The sequence below is a fragment of the Crocuta crocuta genome, unplaced genomic scaffold, assembly GCF_008692635.1.
Source record: "Crocuta crocuta isolate KB4526 unplaced genomic scaffold, BGI_CrCroc_1.0 scaffold3, whole genome shotgun sequence".
Taxonomy (NCBI): Eukaryota; Metazoa; Chordata; class Mammalia; order Carnivora; family Hyaenidae; genus Crocuta; species Crocuta crocuta.
Window position 1 is genome coordinate 5246873 of NW_027529934.1, and position 20457 is coordinate 5267329.

Here is a 20457-nt window from a genome sequence, read left to right on the forward strand (position 1 = left end):
CCCACCCTCCCGCTGGTGCCTGGGGCTTTGGCATCTATCTGCCTCGGGGATGGGTTTGGGACACCTTAGGGGAGTTTCCGAAGGAGGAGGAGGGTCAGCCGTGGGGAGCAGCCGACCGGCAGGACGCATGGTGACCCTGGTCACACTTGTTGCCCGTTGCGAGGTGGGACAGGCAGTGGTGCTGAAAAAAAAAAAGCTCGTTTCTCTTGCTATTGAGTCGTCAGCCGTGGCCCGGAGCTTAGAAGGCGTACCTGCGTGAGGATGGGAGACCTGGATTAAGAGGCGACTGTGATGTGCTGGAGGCAGAGGAGGGAGGTAGTGATGGTGATGACAGTGTGTGGAAGGGACGACTCTTTGATTCCTTGTTCTAAGGAGCATCTCTGCCCGGTCATACATCAGTCGATGTGGATATGGAAACACAGAGGTTCCTTCCCCATGTTAGCTGGGGAGGACAGGCTGTTGTTTTTTGTTTCCGTATTTCACCAATTGCTGTCCATTCTGTCTGCCAAATGTGCATTTATATATATTTCTGCTAATTAAAAAAAATAAGGCAGTAGCTTCAAAGAATTAAACTTCAGCAGGAAATGTATTAGCTTAATACACACGCACAAGCTTTTAAAAACATATCTTTTTCCCCCCCAAAAGCGTATAATTATGATGTTTTAGTGTGGCACTGGGATTTAGGATTGGGATTTGGGAGCATCAAGGTAAACAGTCTCGGTGTTCTCCAGTTCTGCAGACTAGAAACCATTGATGTGAAAAACCAGAAATCTAAGAGCCCAGAGAATTGGAGAGGAAAGGTGTGGAAAGCTTTCTTCAGAGAGATAATGTGAATTTCCTGTTATTTTCATTCCAAAAAGGGCTTAATTTTAGATTATAACCTTTATTTTTCACTCAAGACACACTAAGTCGCTTGGAGGTGGAGCCGGGTAGCCAGCCAGCAGGTGACAGTGATTTAAGCTGTAATCAGCATGCCTATTAAAAAAAAAAGTTTTTTCATTAAAACATTGAACACACGGTGCTAATTTTGAGTAAAGTTGCCGTTATACCTATAAAGGTGTTATATGTTATATTTAGCTATGTTAAAGGTGTCTACCAGCTCGTGACTTTATTCTGAGCAGGTGGCTGTGTCAGGAGGGTGTTCATACCTCTGTATGGCAGGTTGAACCATAGGAAGGTGCTGTATGTATGTGGAATCTCCACTGGGGGCCATGGCCACAGTTACTCCATCAGAGCTCTGACTTCATCTCTTGAAAGTCAGAGCCATTCAGGGCTTTGCTGGTTTGAGGAGCCAGCCCTCTGTTATCTGCCATCATAGTACAACACTGCTTAGGTCTCGGGCCTCAAATAGCTTTGTTTGCAAAGCTTCTTTGTGACTGAAGATTTATGAACTCAAACTCGTAGTCCTAACGTTTAACTCACAGTGGTGGTCAAGAGGGCAGGGTACGTAGCCCTGTGAAAACTGACACTTTCCATTCTCTTCTCATTCTCAAGTAATTTCCGGTTCCTGTAAGGGTATTTGAATTCAGTTCCATAGTGATTTCTCGTATACTTACCTAGAAGTGGTCTTTTAGATTAGGTTATTGTTTTATCTAACCTGTTATTATATAGACCAGAGTGATTTTACTTCTATCTGTTACAATTGTGGACTCTTAAATGGATCATCCTGGTTGAGTTGGTGGTTTTTTCAAGTCCCCCTGGTTTTTATTCTTGGATGGTTGTTTTGATTTTTTTTTTTTTTTTGGCTCTTCTGTTAACTCTTTTGGTTCAATGTGGCCTTTCCAATCAGACATTCTGTAGTAGATGGCTTATTTCCCCCTTAGCAAGTGGAAGTCTAGTATCTTTGTATTTTCTAAGAAGAAATCCATTAATGATATTTTTGAACAGCTGACATAAATAATAAATGGATTTAGAGTCACCTCAGAGTATACGGGAATTTCTAAGAGAACACATAAAGCCACTCTAATGGAGCAATTAGCTTTGTACAGAGGATCTAAGGTGTCAGATAAGGTTTTAAATTTTTTCCCTGGATAATGTTCACTGTTGAAGTGGAAGGAACTTGTCATGTCTTGGTCGCTCCTAGGATCGTGCCAGGGAAGTAGCAATACTTTCGTTTTTTTCAAGATGCCAGGGATTGAATAACAAGATGTAGAGAATGTTTAATCATGAACCACTTTAGAGGGTAGGCCAAAAAAGAAACGATTGGGCAATTGAGTGGTTTACTTACCATCATGTTTTACCAGAAAATGACTAATGTTTTACTGTGAGCAACCATGTTTGGATCACAAATTCACTTCAAATACAGTCCCTTTATTACAATGAATTTTTGAGTAAAAATAAAAAATGTTCTTTTTGTCAACTGCTTGTGGTATAGAGGGTTAAGTTCTTGAGAGCAGGACTAAGCCATGAACCTTCTTCATGAGTATTCATGAGGTCACTTAGTACCATCAAGTCTCAGGAGTTCAGTCTTTGCTGATGAACAACGGTGAACAGATGTAAATTTAAAAGTTCATTAGGAAGACCTCAGGCATCTTTTGTTTATTTTTTTTTAAGTTTCTGGCCCACCTCCTATTCCTTCCTCCCCTCTGAAACCCCAATAGCAGCAGAGAGCCGAGACCCCGCCCCTTGCCCTTGAACCTGTATCTGTGGTCCTAGATGCGATCCAGGAGGAACACTCTGGTTGGTTCCAGAGCTCCCACCGGGAGAGCAGCGGAATTCAGTCCACATTTGCTCATCCTCTAAAGAAGCCCAGCCATTACCCCTGTACCCTTCTCCGACCTAACCTTCACTCTCTGTTGTTGTCAGTGGCGGCACCTGACTTGCTGGACCCTAAATCTGCCGCTCAGAACTCCAAACCGAGGCTCTCGTTTTCCACGAAACCCACAGTGCTTGCTTCCCGGGTGGAGAGTGACACGACCATTAATGTTATGAAATGGAAGACGGTCTCCACGATTTTCCTGGTGGTTGTCCTCTATCTGATCATCGGAGCCACCGTGTTCAAAGCATTGGAGCAGCCTCATGAGATTTCACAGAGGACCACCATTGTGATCCAGAAGCAGACATTCATTTCCCAGCACTCCTGTGTCAATTCGACCGAGCTGGACGAACTCATCCAGGTAATAATGACACAGAAGGCTTGTTACCCTGCTTCCTCTCCAGGGAAAAAAGTAACAGTAGGAGGAGGCTACTCATTGCACAGTGGGGCACCCGTGGGGGCCCTATTCCACTCTCTCTCGAGCACTGACTTCATTCTGCCTTGGCTGTCCCCTTTCTGCACGTCTTCCCTCTTTTCTTACTTCTCTCTTTTCTTCTGCTTCTCCTTTATTTCTCCCTCCTGGTCCTTCTTGTCCTCTGCTGCTCCTTCTCTCCCACTGTCTCCCTGGTGTCTCTTTCTTTGCCCTGTCGGAACTGTCAGTGGGCACCCGGGGATGTGGGGCTGCCTTGCCGGAGGCCCTGGTGGTTAGATGATCATTGCCGACCGAGAAACATTGCTGTGGCAAATGAGTGGAAAACCCAAGGCAGAAAAGTGCTTTAGTCATGCCCTGGGCCATCATGAGACAGAAACGATGAGTTTGTGGCGTGACCTTCTTGAGATGGGTGTCTCTCATGGTTAACAAGTTGTAGCTCTCCTCTTCAACCCAGCCAAACTATCACTCTGATAACTGCCTTTTAAGGTGCCCAGAGAGAAGTGATTGATCCTTGCTTCTCTAACCCCCAGCTGAAAGCAATTTACTATTACACAGAAAAATGGAGCTTTTGAATCTTGAAAAATCATTTACATGTACTCTGTAACAGCAGAGCAGTATTTTTATGGGAAAATATTTTGTTTTAAAAGTTAATCGCAAAATGATTTAGAAGTTTCAGTTAGGCTCCTTGGAAATGGCTGTATTTTTGTAGTAGATTTCTTTTGCGTAGAACAATTCATTGGCCAAACCGAGAATCTGGACAGAAGAGAGCCCCAGAATGTTCTTTCAAGGAGAGATCAGACTGGTTGTCTCAAACATTTCAAATGTACAGATATTCATTTTCTTACAGAACCTACTTTGCTTAACTGGTGTAAGTCAAATTGGAGTAGAAATCATCTGAGTCATCATCGGAGCACGTTTTTTCCTCATCTTATATTTGGTTTTACATCATTTGAATGAGTTGGCTTAGTAGATTGAGGGAAGAAATTCTTATTGGTTTTAATCCAGTTTCCTACTCGAAGACTTCTTCACTCTTACTGCTTTTTTGTCATGGATCCCCAAATGCTGTTCATACCCCTCTCTACTTGTAGAAAGCACGTGCAAGTTCTTATTCAAGTTTCATTGAAAGCTATCAAAGGTAGAATCCTCTAACTCTATTTTAGCTCCTACTGTCTTCAGACACTTCTGCGTCTCACCTATTTGGTTTACACTTTGAAAAGGCTCTTCAGACACTTATATACTGCATCCTCTACTGTTTTTAGCTGATGGCAACATTTTCAGTGTCGATAATGAACATGCCAGCTAATAGCGCTGTCCCACCTACCCCATTACCTGTTCCTACATAAGATCACTTTCTCTTCACTCTGTTTTTGTGCCACAGAATTTGAATAGATACTAAAATAATCTTAAAGATGGGGCACCTGGGTGGCTTAGTCAGTGAAGCCTCCAACTTCACCTCAGGTCATGATCTCACGGCTCATGGGTTCCAGCCCCATTCTGTGCCCTGTGCTCTGTGCTCTGTGTTGACAGCTTGGAGCCTGGAGCCTGCTTTGGATTCTGTGTCTCCCTCTCTCTGTACCCCTCCCCTCCTTTGTACCCCCCACCCACACAAAGAAATAAACATTAAAAGTTTAAAAAAAAAATCCCATTTCCCTAGAGTTTTAAAAGAAGAGCGCTAAATTATCTTGGAAGTAGCATGGGGTAAAAGCCTAAGTGTTGGGATCAGATAGGATGTGTTTTGAACTCCAATTGAGCACCTTTCTACAGGTGTCATCTTGAACAAGTAATTTTCCTCTCTAAGCCTAAAACGATCTTTCTGGAATGAGGGAAGTCTATCTATCAAAACAGGGTTGCTGTGAAGAGTAAAGAGAGAATCCCTATGAAGCATTTAGGATATCGTAAAGTGTTAGGTTTGTTTGCTGTTCTTAGTCTCCCTGCCCCCCGCCCCCCACTATCTGTTTATTGGGTTGAAGCGTCTGATTCAGGTAGTTGCGTTCTTGTCATCTGAAGTGGCGTGATTGGTCTTGAACAGGGAAAAGAAATGCCTGGAATTTCAGGACAATGCTGACGGAAACCCTCCGTGGATTTGAAAATGGTCCCACTGTTCAATGCCACCTAGATTTATTCATAACTGTGAGAAAAACTTGAAGTGCGTGGTGGGAGAGGCGGGGAGACAACCTGGAGGTGGAGACTGATCATGTTTGCTCTAGTGTTTTTGGAATGGATACAGACAGAGCTCAACAATGACCTAATCGTTTTCTTTTCGCCCCACACAGGAATCTATTTTAGCCTTATTAATGTTCACTGCTGATGAGAATTTTTGCTTCTTAAAAATCTCAAGTATTTTTATACTTATTCAGAAGTCATCTGTTATTTACTGTCATATCACTCATTTCATAACCCCGTGGATTTAATAAATTATTTGATTCTCTTTGAATAAAGTTTCTTCTGATAAAAGAGATGTTTATAGTGGCATGGCTTCAAGGTTCCGGATCAGTGTTTAAATAGGGAGGAAGGCAAATGAACCGGTAATCTTATATAAGAATTACATCTCATTCATACAATTCTCATAAATGTCCTCGGGTTTCTCCCACATTTATTTTCCCATTTAATCATCCCTTAAAACCTCATGAGTAGGTATATTAGGCAGTGCTGTTGCAGCACTGCGGACTAGGGAGCTAACACACAGCAGCCCAGTGACTTACTGCAACTAGCATTATTAGGATGAGAGTTCAGGTTCTTGGAATCTTGATCTGCTGTTATTGCCAGGAGTCTGCTCTTTCAGGGCTTAGCGTTTTCCAGTGCTGAGAGGGGGAACCAGCTGGAGAAGTTAGAAGTTCAGTCCTCATGTTAGTAGAGAAGGAATTCTGGATTTCTGTTATGAAGAGTGAGGAAGGAGGAGGAAATGGGCAGTCAGACTATAAGGCCAATGTCAGGTACAGTTATCTAATTTGGCCCCAGGCCCCAGCATTATTAATCACACCTCTGCCCGGGCTGTGGTAACTTCATACCAGGCTGTGCTTGCATCACAGGGCAAGGCAGGGGAGGGAGGGGAGAGAAGAAAACGGAGAAGTAAGGCTCATCAGAGCACCTGCTTCTGCTACCTAGTCCCAGCCCGTGCATCCCCCCTAATTGCTGTCTTGACATTGGCCCCCCAAGGCAAGATTGAGGAGGGGGTGGAGATATCAAGACAAAGGCATCTTTGCTGGGTTGAAGTATTTTGACCACTTTGATTTTCAGCATCTATTACGTTTCGGTTAGTGTGATATCAGTACAGAAAAACACATGGAAACACTCCGGAAGTTTTAAAAGCCACAAATACCATTAACAATAACCAACATTTAATGAGCACTGACTATGTGCGAGGCATGGTGCTAACCTTTTCTCTGATTGTCCACTTAATTCTTAAACAGCCATATGAGGTAAGTGTCTTATTATCTGTATTTAACTTAGGTGCAAATTGAGGCAGAAGGAGCTTAATTTTCCAAAAGTACGAAGGGGTAGAGTGCACTGCTATTTAAACCTAAATGGGCACACTCCAAAAGCTTATGCTCTTATTTCCTGTATTTACTACCTCTAAAAAAATTAACAAACATTAAGTTTGCTGTAAAGCTTCCTGTTATTCCACGTATCAGAATGTAATGGATGTCAAATTACAGTTCCTGGTACATAGTGAGGTATATTATATAACCTCTGTCTCTAGCCACATAAAAATGGAGGGTGTATAACCTGGGTTTTAATATTCTTTTCGGAGGACGCTTCCTGGTTTTCTCCTGTCTGAATGTGGAAAACCAGTAGAGGCATGGTTACATTAGATACACCTGGCCTTCAACCTCTTTATTTCCGTGTTTGCCGAATCAATTCTGGGATTAAAAAGATAGGGCAAATCTATGATATCTACATTGATAATAAAAATACTTCATGGGAGGTTTGACTTTTATTTTCTCATTTGAGAAATGAGAATGAGAAACCATCCACTGTGAGGTAGGGAGGGAGGTATTCCACCTGTTTTGGGGTGAAGAGACTGACGCATTTGCATGAGGTCATATGGTGGTCTCAGGTCTAGATCTCTTGGGACCCTCCTGCCCAGGGGATTATATTCTCTATGTGCTATTTTTCTCTTCTCAGTTTGATTTTTACTCCTTCATTCAGTAGCATTGCTTGAGCACCTCCAATGTGTTGACCTTCGTGTTAGGTTTGGGGCAAGTAAAATGATGGGGAAAAACGTGGCTTCTCTTAAGGCACTCCCTCCTTCAAAGTCAAGTGGAGGAGACCACTATAAACACAGCTACAGTACAAGTGCTTAGAGATTGGAGCTAGACTACTGAGGAAGAAATTAACCCCTAAGTGAGAGTTGGGAAGACACCGAGAAGAGGTAGAAGGGAAACTGGATGGTAAGTGCGGAATCAGAGTATTCTAAGGGAAGACAAGGAGATCAGTGGATGCTCTAGGCAGAAAGGACATGATGTGTTCAGTAACTGAATGATCTAGATTAAGGGGCAGGGGCATCAGCAAGTCTGACAAAGCAGAGCAGGGCCTACTGTGCCGTACCAGGGAGGGGGACTTTATCCTGAGCCTGTTCACCACCTGGGGTAGATGTGCCATTGGGGCACTGGGTTGTGTTCCTAGAATGCCAATGGACTCTAAAAACAAAAACGAAACCTTTGTTTTATATTAATGACATAATCATTCATTCGTTCAAGACTATTTATTGAACTCCTGCTACGTGCATTGTCCCAGGTACAGAAATGCAGTGGAGAATAAAACAGGCAGAAGCTCTTGCCCTCGGTGTAGCTACATTCTGCTGAGAGAAGAGAGTATATTAGACAGTGTTAAGTCTCGGGAGAAAAAATAAAGTGGCGAAAAAGGGTAGGAGATGTCAGTGGTATCGGTGATTGATTTTACATAAGGTCACTGGGGAAGCTTCACTGATACAGTGATGTATGAGTAAAGGGAGTGAGGAAACTAGCTAGGTTTGGGGAACAACACTCCAGCAGCAGGATCAGCAGGAGAGAGGCCCTCCCTGAGGCGAGAGTGTCCCTGGCGGGTACAAGAGCAGCAAGAGTGCTAGGAAGAAATGGCAGAAGATGACATCAGACAGGTAACGAGGGCCAAGTGCTATAGGGCCTTGTAAGTTCCAATATGGAGTTGGCTTTGGTGCAGATGAGTGAGTGGCCTGCTCTGGCTTGTTTCCCCAGGATCGCTCCACCTGCTGAGTTGAGAAGAGATTGCAGGAGGCCGTGGACAGAAACAGAGGGAACTGTTATTTTGCTGTTGTAATAACCCTTGTGATGGATGGGGGGTGTGGGTGTGCGTGTGTGTGTGAACCAAGGTGGTAGCAGGGGGGCTGTGAGATATGGTGAGATCCTGGGTATATTTTAGAAGGAGAACCTTCTGGAGACGACTTACAGTGCAAGGGTGAGGAGTCAAAGAAAACACCAAAAGTGTTGTCCTAAGGAACTAAAAGAATACAGTTCCCACTTTTCAGACATGAGAAAAAGTGAAGGAGGAGCTGCTTAGGGGATAATGTCAGGCATTTAGGGTGGGACATTGCCCTAATAGTGTCAGTTAGACAGGGTTCGGTTATTGAAAAGATTCACAGGACCCAAATAATAGGACTTCTAGGTCTCCAGGGCAGGAAAATGATAAAATATAACCGCAGCAAGGATGGGCACTTTAGCCAAAGGTTGTATCACAGCAAAGGCCATTCTCTGCCAGGCCGGGACAACCTTCTCTCTTAGGTCAAGAGCCACCGGTGTGTGCATGGAATACCTTGGAGCCAGGGAGCCCAAGATGGTGTCTTGGCTGGTCACATCCCTGCTCTTCACAAAGGCATTTTTTTGCTAGGTAGCCAGCCTCAGTGGCAGAGCTTTTCAAGGGTCTCGCTAAGGTGTGAATCATCCATCATGCAATATCAACAAATAATGCCGACAGTCTGGTCCTAACCCCCAGAAGCTATTCAGGGCATGGTTAGAAAGCAACAGTCTTGGTCAGCGTGCCTCACCCTTTTACCAAGGGACAGTTCTGGGCAGGTACTTCAGCAAAACAGCTTAGGCAGATTCTGGGCCAGCACAGCCATGTTAAATTTGAGATGCCTCGGAGGAGATCCAAGTGTAGATGCCGAGTGGTAAATGGAATGTATCAGAAAAATGATGCTGGAAATGTGAGTTTGGAGTTCAGGGGAAGGGTCAGGCTGGATGTTCATATTGGACGTCATCATTTTACAGAAGTCTCTTCAAGTCAAGCCATTGGATGAGATCACCTGGGGAACGAGTACAGGTTGAGCCGAGCAGAGATCCTAGTCTGATCCTAGGAGCACTTCAACAAGTGGAGGCCGCTAAGGAATAAAATCTGAAATTCAGGTCCATTATTGATCTACAGCCTAGCTCTCATTTGAGGGAACTGTGTCACCTTGTGCCCCTAAACCTCTTGGGGTTTTAGTTTTTCCTTGCCTTTAGGGAACGCTTTAAAGAAAACATTTAAGAAATATGTCTCTCAGAGGCACCTGGGTGGCTCAGTTGGTTAAAGCATCCGACTCTAGCTCAGATCATGATCTCATGGTTTAGGAGTTTGAGCCCCGCATCTGTCCTTGCAGAGCCTGCTTGGGATTCTCTGTCTCTCTCTGCCCACTTGCGCTCTCTCTCTCTCTCTCTCTCTCTCAGAATGAATAAATAAACTTAAAAAAAGAGAACTATGCCTTTCAGCATGGGAGCTTTTGAAGGTGTTTAAATAGGGGAGTCTATGTTGCAGATTATGGCTTTCTTAAAGGCAAATGGGATGGTTTGACATATTAAGAGTGAGTTTAGAGCTGATCGGATATGGTAGTGAGTGATGCTACATGATTCTATACATGATAGGTTGATGGCTATCATTCCAGTTTAAGCATCCAGTTTGTTAAATATTGGACTTCAGTTTGGGAAAGCATAGTCATCTTTTATCATTTTATCTATGGACACAACAACTTGTCCAGAAAGCTTCTAAAAGGGCTTTCTTTTCTTATCAGTGCCTTTACTCTTCTTGTTCTCTAGATTAATGTCTGGGAAAAGCCCTGGAGATAGTCTAATGGGTCAACTTCTTATATATGTAATAATGTTGTAGTTTGGATTATTTTGGCAGATTATCCAGAAACCACTTAAAGGACCAGGCTTTGATGGAGATGATTACTCAGGATTGCAGTTTTGAGAATTACAAGAGGGAATTATGCACCAAGGGAAATACATACGTCTTAAAGAAAACTTTGTCAATTTCCAGTTTCTCTCGGCCTCGCCCGTGTACTGCTGTCAGTGAACAGACTTATGTTTGCCGCCCCTTCCTGCCCATATGGTCATGCTATCTTCATTTGCAGAAAGAAAGGACTAAAACAGAAATACTTTTACATGCATAAGTACCTCAAGTAACAATTGAGATATGTTTGTATACTGTTTCCTGATTATACTTCTAGGTTTTTGTTATAAAGCATTTAAGTAGTTTGTCAGGAAATGATTTTATCTCCAAAGGCTATGTGAGGATTAACTAGTTAATATTGGTAAAAAAGAAAAGAAATGTGTTCTGTGAGTATTGTATAGTAATAAGATATTACTCAAACCCATGTGATTAAAAAGGGATATTTCTTAAAAACAATGTCTAGGCCATTATTTGATTGCTGGAAAGGTTGTTTGGGAATGAGCGAAAGTTATTCTACATATATGTGGGAAGATATTGAAGAGTACATTTTGGCTGAGGATTTATTTAGTATCAGCTAAAAACAGGACTCAACTGTAAAGCCCAGTCAAATAGTATCAGAGTCAAATTTAGCCAGTATAGATCTGTTAACAGCAATATGTTGATGGCTCCAAAATTCTTAGACCATGTTTGTATTTAATCATAAACTTGTGTACTGTCTTACACTTTAAGGCGTGTTCTTTAATTCCCACATCTCTTAGATACGTATTTCTTAGTTCACATTTGTAAAACTGTCCCGAAAGAGACAAAATGACACCTTGATCAGATTCACTCTTGTGACTCTATGTCCAGTGCCTGTTTCACAGATAGTTATATAGGACTGTGTACAACCCAGTGTCTAGTGATAATAACTAACCAATACATTTTCAGTCCAAGTATGCATCTTTCTAGAAGTAGCACCATCTTTCTAGAAATTCTCTCTCATTTGGTCCGGAAACAGGTTATGCTTCATCACCTCCCTTTCGCAGATAAGTAAACTGAGGCACAGAATGTTTAACCCACGTCCACTCAGCCTTGCGCTGTGTTCTGCACGCTTACTAGCAAAGATCGGCAGTGGAGGATGCAGCAGGTCTGTAGATGTGAATGCAAAGTCATAGTCACGGAAAACTAGAGCCCAATTATGAGGCCACAAATGAGCAAGTAAAATATGATGCTGAAACTTGTGTGGTGGGGCGCTAGTCGTGCTGAGGCATGACTAGGTGACATAAGTCAGGGAAGGCAATTTAAGGCCGAGGACTCTTACCTGGAAGGAAGAGATGGATCGAGTTGGAAAGGGGAAGGGCAAAGGGAAATAGTTGCCGGGACACAGGTTCACGTTTTGCTTCTAGGATTATAAGACTTTTACCCCTTTCTTGCTTTCTGACATTCACAAAGCAACAATAGTGTCTCATACAAAATCCAAGTGATACAAGATGCAAAGGAGAAAGTAAACCTCTAAAATTCCTTCACCGAGAGTCGGCCAAGACGCACATGTATTTCCGCACAGAATTTACAGGCATGGCATCACGTGTGCACGCCATTTGACCGGCTCCAGTTTTTGCTCACCCTTGTGGAGGGAATGCTTCGGGAATATTTCAAGTCTTGGCTTGGTAAGGTAGGTAGGTAATATCCTTATCAGTAGGAGAATGAGGTGATATATTTGTTTTTATCTCGTTCAGCTGTTTCTCTGCCTTTCATTTTTATGAACATTTGACTATCCTAGCTGGATCAAGAACAGTAAACAGTAGTTCATCTAGCTCGTAGGTCTACTCTTAACTGTGCTACCAACATACGTTTGCAAACAGTGCCATGATTCCTTTTACAAAACCAGCTTTAAAAAGTATGACTATCCCCTGAGCATCATGACATTATGAAAAATCTGGCATGGATCCAATATTCATAAACTTAATTATCTAAACTGTTTGAATTTCACCGCATTTCAGTGTGTACCTTCTCTTGATGCGTGTCCTACATTCTATGCTATAAGGTTTTTCTTTCCACTTGATCTTTCATAAAATTACATCCTTTATCAAGTTCTATGCCATTTGCCTGATGAATTTTGTGAACTAAGTCATGTAATTCCCTTCTAAAGATAGTGACATTACCTTTCTCATTTTTATCGCCTACCACATCAAATTCATTCTCAGGCAGCTCCTTCTGCTTTGATAATCTGTGATGATGTGTGTCTTGGGTCTCTTTCTTTCTAAGAGTTTTATTTTGTAATCTCTTCCTTAGCACTTAGAGAAGCCCCTTGATTATTTTACTTATCTTTTTTTTTTTTTTTAACTGCTTTCTGCTCAGTTCAGACTTTGATTCAAAGTGTCGATTTGAGCTGTGGGCAATGTTCAGGGGAGGAGGAGTCATACTTTAGCACAAGAGCGGTCTTCTGCTTTCATTCTTGCTTACTTTTTTTTTTTAATGTTTATTTATTTTTGACACACACACACAGAGTGCGAGGCGTGGAGGGGCAGAGAGAGAGGGAGACATAGCACGGGCTTCAGGCTCTGAGAGATCAGCACAGAGCCTGACATGGGGCTTGAACTCACCGACCAAGAGATCATGACCTGGAGCCAAAGTCAAACGCTTAACTGACTGAGCCACCCAGGTGCCCCTGCTTTCTTTCTTTTTCCTTTTCTTCCTCCCTGTTTTATTTCTATCACCTCTCTGGTAGTTGTCTAGTTTTTTCTATGTTGGTGCTGTTGAATGATGTCCTCAGGCAAAGAATCCCAGTGACTCTGTAGGCTTCTTCTAGGTTATTGAAAACACTGTTTGAAAAGGGGAGCCTGGTTTATTTTCTCCCCAATCCACTAGTTTTCACTTAACAAAGATGAATGAATCTCAACCCTCATTTGTATGCCTTTTTCACCCAGGCTTGTGAGGTTTTAAAAATTTAATTGATCATTGGGTGCTTCACAGTCTTCAAGATCACGGTGGTATTCTCATACTTTGATATTTTCCTTTTTAGTGTTAAATTAAAATATCACATAACAGGTACAGAGATTTACATTTATCCTTTCAAATATGTATTTATTTTATCCACATTTTAAAAAACTGTTAAAATCTTTTTCTTAAAGATCTATAACCAAACATTTTTATAAGGGTTGATTTTGATCAGTCTTTAGTAAATAATCTCTTTAGGACTACTTACATTTTGTGAACTTATTTTTCTTATGTTCTTATGTACACCCTGATGATAGGCATTTGATTGGTGAAACATACGTTCTCTATGCAGAATGGCTATATTCCCCAGAAGTATCCTTTACTGCTTTCACTCCATTTTGCCTCTAGTTTTTGTCAGAAAATTCCAGTTTATGTAGATTTCTTGTTATATGTATGTGGAAGAGCTCTAATTAGTGTGTCCTCAGTCTATAATAACGTTGAGTGAAAATGCCAATATTTGCAGACTGGTAAGTTAAAAAGTATGTATTCCTTGTAGGGGTATCTAAGGAATCAACATTTCCCAAATGCTCGTGAAGGATAATGTGTTCTCTGGTGATGAAACAGAAAAGGGAGCTTTGAGGAGTAAGCAAAGCAGTGAATGTCAGGACTGTGGAAAAGGAGGAGAATGTCAATAGACACCATCAGACAATCACATGACTTACGTGGATGTGAATTTCAGGGAAAAGAGCTCTAATTCTTCAATTTTCTATTTTTAGGGTCCAAGCATATTTTCTTGACTATTGTAAAGTTCCTTTTCTGCAGTTATTTGTTCATACTTTGCTAAAACTCACTTAGAGGAATACAGGGATTCATCAGAAACTCAGAATTGCAAAAACAGGTTGTGTTCCTTCTGGATACATGAAAAAGTCCCCTTTCCTGTCATTGTTATTCAGGTGCTCTACAGGTTGGTTAGAGAACATTTGATCCAAGTGACAGATACAATGGAATGAACTCCTCTTTCCTTGGATGTGATGTGCTTTCAGCATCTGGATGATGCTAATGGCACCGGGGAAGTGGATTCTGAACTTTATGGAGGAAGAGGCACTGGTTTGTGTCCATTTAAATATTTTGGTGTTAATGCCAAGAGCAGAAATATGTCACGTCTCCTCTAGATTGGAAGGGTACTTCTTAGGGAGATTTTGTGTTAACCCAAGAGTCACCAACACTGTGGACCTGTGGTGCTGTGTGTGTTCCCAACAGGGTGACAGTGTGGTCAGGATTCACTACAGATTTCCAAGCTGGGTGAACCTACAAGGAGTAGAACAGAGAAGCAGAGTTATTACAAGGATTCAGAGTTCTTATATTTTATTTTTCATGGGGAATGCAGGGAAGGTCTTATTTTCCTTTAAATGGCCATGGAAATGCTTATAAACCATGATCTTTAGTGGACAGCGTATTTTCATACAGCAACATCTCAGATGATCGGGACCTCAGTGTTTCTTCAGCAAAGCTAGCGAATGTGGCAGAAGTCTTTTTACTCTTGATTTTAAAACTTGCCTTGGTGATCATGGTTCTCACAGGTAAAATAAAATTCACAGTGTTAGTTGCATAACAGTCTATCAGAGAATTGCAATATTTTTTTAAAAATATTTTTTATAGTTTTTTGTTTTTTTGAGACAGAGAGAGACAGAGCATGAGTGGGGGAGGGGCAGAGAGAGAGGGAGACATAGAATCTGAAACAGGTTCCATGCTCTGAACTGTCAGCACAGAGCCTGACGTGGGGCTCGAACCCATGAACCGCGAGACCATGACCAGAGCCGAAGTTGGACACTTAACCGACTGAGCCACCCAGGCGCCCCCGAGAATCGAAATATTATTGGGTGCATTTCCAACATTCCTGTTGCACCAGCAGTTGGTGATGGTCTCTCAGCGCATTTGATGTGCTCTTGCTTCTCTGAGCATGAGGTAGGCTGTTGCTATTTTCCCTTTGTCCTGGTCCAGGCACAGCTCACTGAATGCAAGACAAAAGCGGAGATGATTATTCCCAGCTGTCACGAAATAAAATTCTGTAAGACAAAGTTACATTTAATCATGGTCAAAATAGCTTATCAAAAAAAATATTGATCTGCAACATAGTTTTCTGAATCTGATTTTTTTTTTTTTTTTTTTTTTTTTTGTGGACATTTGGCCACACACTGAACAGGCCGAATTCTTTTTCTGAATCCTCATTCAGAAATATTTTTGTATTCATGTACCACATTCAGATAACATATTAGCGCTTATAGAGACCTGAGGTAAGACAGTTGGTGGGAAGGACTATTCATCTCAAGGAAGAAGTAATTAAATGCATGCATTCATTTATTCATTAAACATATAATAAGTTTTGAAAGGCATTGTTCTAAGCAGGGGGCATAATCCACATGAATTATGACTGTGTGGACTGACAAGGAGATGCAATGCTAGTGAGGAGTAACCACCAACAAAGAAACACCTCAACGAGATAATTTCAGAAAATGCAGATGTCCTGAAGACTACATAGTGGCTTAATGAGACAGATTGAAGGGGGCTGGGCTTCTCTAGAAGGGTTGTATTCAGACAACCTTTCTCTTGGACAGACGACATTCACGATGAAACCTGAATGAGGGAGGGTCAGTCATGGGAAAATATTGGGGGGCAGGGAAGTGTTCCAGGAAGAGAAGGCAGCAAATTCAAAGGCGGGAGCATTCTTGTTGTGTTCTGGGGCCCATTGAAACGCCGGTGTGGTTGGGCCAAAGCCAAGCACAGGGAAGCAGGCCAAAGCCTTGTAAGCCTTGGTAAGTGGTCTGGGTTTTACACACAATAGGAGATCAACAAATGGACAACTTTAGAAGGAACAGAGTATGTCGCGATGGTGCTTGGTGAATACTGGGGTGACCTGGTAGGGGGGTGAGATTAAATAAAAGTAGAAAGATTGGTTGGAGACATTTTAATGGAAGCTAGTTTGGGAGAGAAGTTTAAAGATGGAGGCTGAGAGGGGACAGACAGAGTTCGGGCCGCAGAACCCTGGAAAGAAGACTTTCCTCTCTTCTCGACTTTCAGAAAAAGATGCTCAGGAGTGATGACCCAGGTAATGTGTGTACTTCTGGAGAAGATAAAGAGAGAAGGGAGGTGGCTGATTGAGGGTTCTGAAGCTGATACTACGTATTCAATTCAATGTGTCTAAGATTCCGTGAGGAGGAGATAATTTTAATGAGCATGGGTAATTGCTAGATTATTCTTTTGTATGGGCTCTGTCTTACAGTGGCGCTTTATTTTATTTTAATTTTCTCAAAATAAATTCTCCTTTCTCTTTTAGGATTAAAGATTATTTTACTATCTTCTTAAGATTATTTTTTTAAATGTTTTTATTTATTTCTGAGAGAGAGAGAGAGAGAGAGACAGTGTAAGCAGGGGAGGGTCAGAGAGAGAGGGAGATACAGAATCTGAAGCAGGCTCCAGGCTCTGAGCTAGCTGTCAGCACAGAGTCCCATGTGGGGCTCGAACCCACGAACCGTGAGATCATGACCTGAGCCGAAGTCGGACGCTTAACTGACTGAGCCGCACAGGCGCCCCAAAATTATTTTTTATTTGAACCCTTCCACAATCCTACTGATGTATCTGGGCATGTTAAAGCTAATATGCTTTTGTAAACGATTAGGTAATTACTTTTTCCTTAATAAGTACAGATTTTCTTTCTTTTTTTTTTTTTTTTAAATCTGGTTAATAAGTTCCAAAGCTTCACAATGTTTTTATTTCTGGAAGATGTTTTATCAGATGATGACATTTGGCTCTTGACTTGAGCTGGCCTGAAAATCTATTTCATGGGGCTAGTTTTAAATACTTTGGGTTAATTAAAATTGTCAATAATCTTATTTTGTAATAACGATGTCATTCTTGAGGCATATTTTTCTTGGATGCTGTCCTATGCTGTTATTCAAATAGTATTTTCTGATAGCAGGAGCCTCTGCTTTATTTTCCATTACTCAGCACCTCACAACCTTATTATTTCTTGATCTTCATAGAGCCTGTGCACATGTTTGTGTGTTTACATTTGTGTTTTATTCCCTGTGATGCTTTCCTGATGCAGGATTAAGTTACTTCAGGTAGCCTTCTTGATAGGGACCTAAATGAGATTCCCTCCTTCTTGAGAAAGAAGAAAAAAATTAAGTTAATCTCATGTATAAAACAAAGTAGGAGGTGCCTGGGTGGCTCAGTCGGTTAAGCATCCAACTTTGGATCAGATCATGATCTCACAGTTTGTGGGTTCAAGCCCCGCATTGGGCTCTGTACTGACAGCTCAGAGCCTAGAGCCTGCTTCAGATTCTGTGTCTCCCTCTCTTTCCCTCCCTGCTCCCACGCTTTCTGTCTGTCTTTCAACAATGAATAAACATTAAAAAAATTTTTTAAACCGAATTAGGATGTGTGTCTTAGAGTCTGAAAGAAAATGCAGAGAACAAACAATACTGGTAACTATATCTGAAAAGTTATAAAAAGTGCCTATCGAGAGAGACAGAGTGTGAGCAAGGGAGGGGCAGAAAGAGAGGGAGACACAGAATCGAAGCAGGCTCCAGGCTCTGAGCTGTCAGCACAGACCCTGATGCGGGGCTTGAACCCACAAACTGTGAGATCATGATCTGATCCAAAGTCGATGCTTAACCAACTGAGCCACCCAGGCACCTCCTACTGTAGTATCAGCAAAGTTTTATAATATACTTCAAACTATTTGCATATAACATCTTAAGGCATACACTCATTGAATTTAGAACCTGGAATCTCTCCTACATATTGCCTAGTCCAACCCTGTCACTTTAGAACTGAGAACATAAACTATTCAACTGTTTTCCTAAGAGAGTACCACTAGTTTGTGACAGAAAAAATACTGTCAGTTCTAGTCTATGACTTCTGGTTCGCCAAACTTTTCCCTTCCACCAATTTCTCTTTTTTCCTCTTTTCTTTCTTGCTCTTGTGAATATCAGCATGTTTCTAAGATGAGAGCTGCTATTCTAACACTTTTTATTTTGAAGTAAGTAATCAAGACGTTTTCTTCTTTGCCCTCCAGAGCTGCAGCCTACATTCAGGCTGTGTCCCCACAGAGCTATGACTCATTATCCGTATTTATCGTCTCAATGTCCCTGGTCACATTGCTTTGCTGCCTCTTTGTGCTGAATGAATGAGTGAAAAAATCTCAGAGTTTCAGGATTGAGGGAATCCTGAATGTCAAAGAAAAAGAAAGTGAGTAGTGTCCTTATGAAGTCTCTTGCCACCAGAGTTGCCAGATGAAGCTATAAATGGATTTTTTTAAAAAGGATTAAGCTTTTCAGTTAAAGGGTGACAAACCAAAACGCATTAGGAAAAAGAAGCAGGACAACTTAGAATTTTGGTTTTTAAACTTTGTCCGATAAATGAATGAAGTGTCCATGAATTCCACCCACTAAGTGAGTATGTATTGGATTCTTACCGTTGTATAGCTGGCACTGTACTAGACTGTGGCTTCCTTCCCTCTCAAAATTGTATTTTATGATATGTATTTTATACCTTGAATGTCTCACTTTGCAACTTGTTATAAATACATAGCTATCTTTTTAACTATAGATTTATGGATTCCTTTTCATAGACTTTGTAAGTAATGTAATTTCATGGATGTACCATAGTCTCTTAAAACTATTCTCCTATGTCAAGGACTTTATCTTCTATTTATTCTTTTAGTGCAGTAAATAACACATAATACGAGATCTATCACGTTAACAAATGTTTAAGCGTGCAATAAATTATTATTAACTATAAGTGCAACGTTGTACAGCAGAATTCTGAAACTTCTTCATCTTCCTTAGCTGAAACTGTATACACATTGAACACCACCTCCATATTTCCCCCTACCCTCCTCCTCCCAGCCCTGGAAGGCACCATTCTCCTGTCTGCTTCTATGAATTTGACTACTTTAGAGACCTCATGTAAGTGGAATCATTAAGTATTTATTGTGTTGGGACTGGCTTATTTCGCTTAGCATAATGTCCTCAAAGCTTTATCCAAGTTGTAGCATGTGACAGGATTTCCTTCTTTTTTTTAAGACTGAGTCATATTCCACTGTATGTATATGCCACATTTTCTTTACCCATTGGTTCGCTGATGGACATTTCAGTTCTTATTTTACCTCTTTTTTTTAAAATATTTTTTATTTATTTCTAGGAGAGAGAGAGAGACAGCGTGAGCAGGGGAGGGTCAGAGAGAGAGGGAGACACAGACTCCGAAATAGGCTCCAGGCTCTGAGCCGGCAGTCAGCACAGAGCCTGACCCGGGGCTTGAACCCACGAACCGTGAGATCATGACCTAATCAAAAGTCGGATGCTTAACCGACTAAGCCACCCAGGCGCCCCTTATTTTACCTCTTAACTATTTTGAATAATGCTGTAATGAACATAGTATTGCAAATATTTCTTTGAGATTCTGTTTTCAATGATTTTGGATAGATATTTGGAAGTGGGATGGTTGGACCAGAAGCTAGTTCTATTTTTGATTTTTGAGGAACATCCTTGCTATTTTCTAGAGCAGCTGCTCATTTTAGATTCCTACCAATAGCGCTCAAATGTTCCAATTCCTCCAAGTCATTGCTGACACTTAGGTTCTGGGTTTTTTTGTTTGTTTGGGGCTTTTGTTTGTTTGTTTTTATTATGGCCATCTTATGAGGTGTGAGGTGATATCTTATTGTAATTTTTATTTGCATTTCCCTGATTATTAGTGATGTTGAGCAATTTTCATATGCCTGTTGGACATTTTTATATCATCTTCAGATAAATGTCTAGTCAAGTCCTTTGCTCATTTCTTTTTAATCAGGTTATTTGGTTTTCTGTTTTCTGTTTTTTATTTTTTGTTTTTTTTTTTTTTTTTTTTTTTTTTTTTTTTTTTTTTTTTTTGTTTTTTTTTTTTTTTTGCTATTGAGTTGTAGGAATTCCTTATATATTTTGGAGACTGGCCTTTTTCCAACATCTGGTTTGCAGATATTTTCTCCCATTCAGCAGGTTTCCTTTTCACTCCATGGATTATTTCCTTTGCTGTGAAGAAGCTTTTTAATTTGATGAAGTCCCACTTGCCTATTTTTAATTTGTTGCCTGTGTTTTTAAGCAACATTTCCAAAAAATCATTGCCAAGACCAGGGTTATGAAGCTTTTCTACTATA

At 41.2% G+C, this 20457-nt stretch overlaps 1 protein-coding gene across 1 annotated transcript in view; it reads left to right on the forward strand.

Annotated features, from left to right (window-relative positions):
• Positions 1 to 49: 49 nt before the first annotated feature.
• KCNK2 (potassium two pore domain channel subfamily K member 2) overlaps positions 50 to 20457 on the forward strand; it is a 131140-nt gene continuing 110732 nt past the window's right edge. Inside the window, exons 1-2 of the mRNA XM_077763355.1 lie at positions 50 to 247; positions 2601 to 3116. Coding sequence (XP_077619481.1) covers positions 50 to 247; positions 2601 to 3116 — 714 coding nt within the window. The remainder of the gene's footprint in view (positions 248 to 2600; positions 3117 to 20457) is intronic.